Raw genomic sequence first — 3,874 nt, 5'->3', positions numbered from 1 at the left:
AAGTTTGCACAGGCCATTCCAACTAAGAACCAAACAGCGAAAACAACAGCTGATGCTTTTTACAATAACTTTGTCATACACTACGGAATTCCAACTCGTTTTCACTCTGACCATGGCGCAAACTTTGAAAGTGAAATTATCAAAGAACTTTTAACATCACCAACATGAGAAAATCACACCACACCATATCATCCGCAAGGAAACTCTGGACCAGAGCGTTTTAACAGAACCTTACTTGATATTGCTTGGAACATTGGAGACAGAACAAAAATGATTGGAAAAATATGTAAATTCTTTGGTTCATGCATATAATTGCATTCCACATTGAGGCTACCAAGATATCACCATATGAGCTCATGTTTGGACGCAAACCAAAGTTACCCATCGATGCTACATTTGAAAAGGCCAGAGAAGACAGTACGCGAAAACCTACTCAGGAATATATAAATGATCTGAAGGAAAGAACGGAGAAAACAAGAAAGATTGTCGAATCACATATAGATAAGGCAAAGTCTAAACAGAAGAAGTATTATGACAGAAAAGCAAAAGCTGCACAAATAAGTAAAGGAGACAAGGTTTTAGTAAAGAAACTAGCATTTGAAGGCAAACACAAAATTCAGGATAAATTTGAAGAAGGTGAATACTTAGTTATTGATCAACCAAGACCTGATATCCCTGTCTTTAAAGTAAAATCGACAAAAGATGACAGAGAAAAGACTTTACACCGTAATCATTTAATTCTGGTACACAGTCAGGATACTGAAGAAGAAGATAATGGAGATAAGGTTACAGAGGACACTGTAGAAATAGTAAAAGACCCATCTGAGGAGAAACTGAGAGATGAAAATAAGGAAAGCGACGTCGCAAGACTTGAAGAGTCTGAAAGTGATGAGGAGTATGAATTTATACCAAGTATAAGTCGGTGTGGGGACGCCCATAATCCCAACACTGGAGGACAATCCGAAGAAAGTGTTACAGAAACTGGCTTCAAAGAAGTTGCAGTAGATACAGTTATGGAAGAAGGAGATGGAACATATGGTAATGATGAAAGTGTTTTACATAGTCATCAAGATGAAGGATTAGTAGAGGAAGGACAAGGTGTCCAGGGATATCAGGCAGAAGAACAGAGTGATACAGAACATACTGATAGTCAAATGTTAGAACCAGAACCATCTAAAGAAGAAGAAATAGAAGTCACACAGAAGAATGATAATACAGAAACAAAGATAATTCATCAAACAGAAGAAACAGACAACACAACAGAAGTAAAGGATATAGAAAAAGCACCAACCATGAAAACACCTACTGTACCAAGACGACCAACTAGAGAAAGGAAACTTCCAAAACATTTTGAAGACTTTCACATGTACAGGATGGTGGCAAGGCCAGTAGACACAAAACTACAAGCTCTGGATGCTCTGATGAAGTCAGGTGCCTTAACCGAGATGGACAGTGACACAGCACATAAACTAATTGTATCACTGATGAAGTAATCTGTTGTGTTTATTATGTGTTTCATGTGCCACTTATGTATTATATGTGTTTCATGTGTCACTTATGTAAATAAACATGATATGAGAAATAATTATGAAACAATTAAAAGAACTGTGTGGTCACAGTTTACTTATGCAGGGGGAGAAACAGTATAAATTAAATTTTGATCACAAATTTTAAATATTGATATGTGTATTAAATATATATTTATATTATTATTCAAGTATGGCTTATATTACTAAAATTATAAGAGCTATAACTCCTAATATTTAAGTGGTTATAATGTATATGTGTTAACTATCATATGTTAACAGTAGAATGCCATATATAATATTATATGAAAGTTATTTGCTAGTTTGTAAATATGTGAAGAGATATGGAGGTAATTTTGGAGATAGTATGGTGTAAATTTTTTACTGACTGATTTAGACTGGTAATGACGGGACGTCATTTCAGAAGGTGGGGGAGTGTGTAGCCGGATTGAATTTTGGTGATTAAAAGTCTTTTGGATGATTTTAGTACATTTGTGTAAATATTAACCGCGAAAAAGGCGTCACGTGATTTCAGTTAAGAAGGGAAGACATGTTTTATAAGAGAAGTGATTTTATAGTAAATTATGAGAAATAATAAGGGTTCACAGGTTAGTTATCGGTTTAAAATGGTTGTATTTATTGTTCGGTTGCTTATAATGGGCTTCACCTTATTTGTATTTAAGTAGGGCGTTGTATTTGGCACTTGTATCCAGTTGTCATATGTATTCGCGAATGATCAAAATAGCAACAAATGTTCTGACTTCTTTAAATAAAGTAATAATGTTCACCTATCTTATGTTTTGTGCACCATCTTAATTTTCAGCTAACCTGTCACAACCATCACTGGAGAGAGCAGAGAATTACAAGAGACATTGTTGTGTTGTGTGTGAGTGAAAGCCATTCATTTCTATAAATTGGTAAGCCTAACTTGTTTCCCTTTTGTGATTGTATTATTATTTTATATTTTATCTTTTGTAATGCTGAAGACACTGTTTATGGCGATAATGAGTTTGTTTTGTATTACCGGTTAACTGGAATACTGGTCACTAGAACAGTATAGAATAATGTCATGTAAAAGTAACGACTAAGAGTTTATTTTTATCTTAAGAGTACAGCACATGTTGGTATATTGTTTGAAATGCTGTATTTAATTGTATTGTAATTTAACTAGCTCCACTAAGCATTGTTCGGTTTATGCTTGTATGTAAACTGGTGTCTTTTTGACCAGTTATGGGAACTGATTGTGACTTCACATACTTGACCGCTGTTATGAGCTGTTACGCATTGCACGGGTTCCCAAACCCTGTATTTTCGATTGTCGAGATTATTAAATAGTTGGAGAGTCGAGCACAGCTGTCCTATGACAACTCTTGTATAATACATATATATTTTAGTATTCATGGAGATATTGTTAATTCCAGTTTTCATGAAAATATTGTAACTGTTTACTTGGAATAATTCTAAGTAATGTTTAGTAAATATGTGTTTATATTTTTAGGATGGAATTATCATTCTATCACGGTCAACGTTAGATGATAAGGAAAACGTCTGAGAAATGCACTGTAGAGAACTGTATGTGCATATGTGGACTTTGTGGTGTTATGGACATATTAGAAAGTTTGGGTTTTCTTGATTATAACAGGAACTCTGAATGAACTATAAGTAGAGACCGTATCATAGCTCTTCGCATACTTTGATTTTTCAAACTAAAGTGATTTTTACAAGTGCACCGGTTACGATAAAAATGTAAACAACGGACTCTGTCTATAGAACTTTGAAATGAATGAATGACAGTCGATCTTAGTCATAATACTGACTGACAGTGAATGCTAATGATTCCATGTGTTGCAGAAAGGTATTTAGTTTGTAACTGTAATTTCCCATCAATTGAAATCCTCTCAAAACTGGTAAAATAATTACTTATATTTGGACAAAACTCACCGTCTTTGCCGTTCGACAGCTGCAAAAAGGGCAAATATAAAAGATTCAGTGTAAGTAATATTTCACTGGTACTACCAGTTTAGTAAGTTCATACTCTGAAACAACACGTCAGAGAAATTTGGGCAGATTTGACCGATTATGACGTTGGCAGCATTAGATTATATTTTTTCTTTACACACAAAAATTGCCGTTAGGTAACAAAGCGAATACGCCGATAATCCGGAGTTCACCGATTATTGTTCCAGTTCACGCAATGTAATCCAGCAATTAAACTGCATAGCTATTAGCTACTGCTGTTATAGGGAAGTGGTAGAGTGTCTGCCTTAGGTGTGAGAGGTACTGGGTTCGAGTCCCAGTTAGAGCTTAACTATTTAGATTCTGCTAAAGCACAGTTTTGCTGTTAATAG

At 34.8% G+C, this 3,874-nt stretch overlaps 1 protein-coding gene across 1 annotated transcript; it reads left to right on the top strand.

Annotated features, from left to right (window-relative positions):
- Positions 1–302: 302 nt before the first annotated feature.
- LOC123561773 (uncharacterized) lies at positions 303–3,561 on the top strand. Its single transcript, XM_053524178.1, has 3 exons — positions 303–2,134; positions 2,350–2,443; positions 3,025–3,561. The coding sequence occupies exon 1, from the start codon at positions 303–305 to the stop codon at positions 1,491–1,493; it is 1,191 nt and encodes a 396-aa protein (XP_053380153.1). The 3' UTR covers positions 1,494–2,134; positions 2,350–2,443; positions 3,025–3,561.
- Positions 3,562–3,874: the final 313 nt, after the last annotated feature.

This window comes from Mercenaria mercenaria, chromosome 15, assembly GCF_021730395.1.
Source record: "Mercenaria mercenaria strain notata chromosome 15, MADL_Memer_1, whole genome shotgun sequence".
NCBI lineage: Eukaryota > Metazoa > Mollusca > Bivalvia > Venerida > Veneridae > Mercenaria > Mercenaria mercenaria.
Note: the sequence above shows the minus strand (reverse complement) of the source record. Positions and strands in the feature narration are given on the sequence as shown.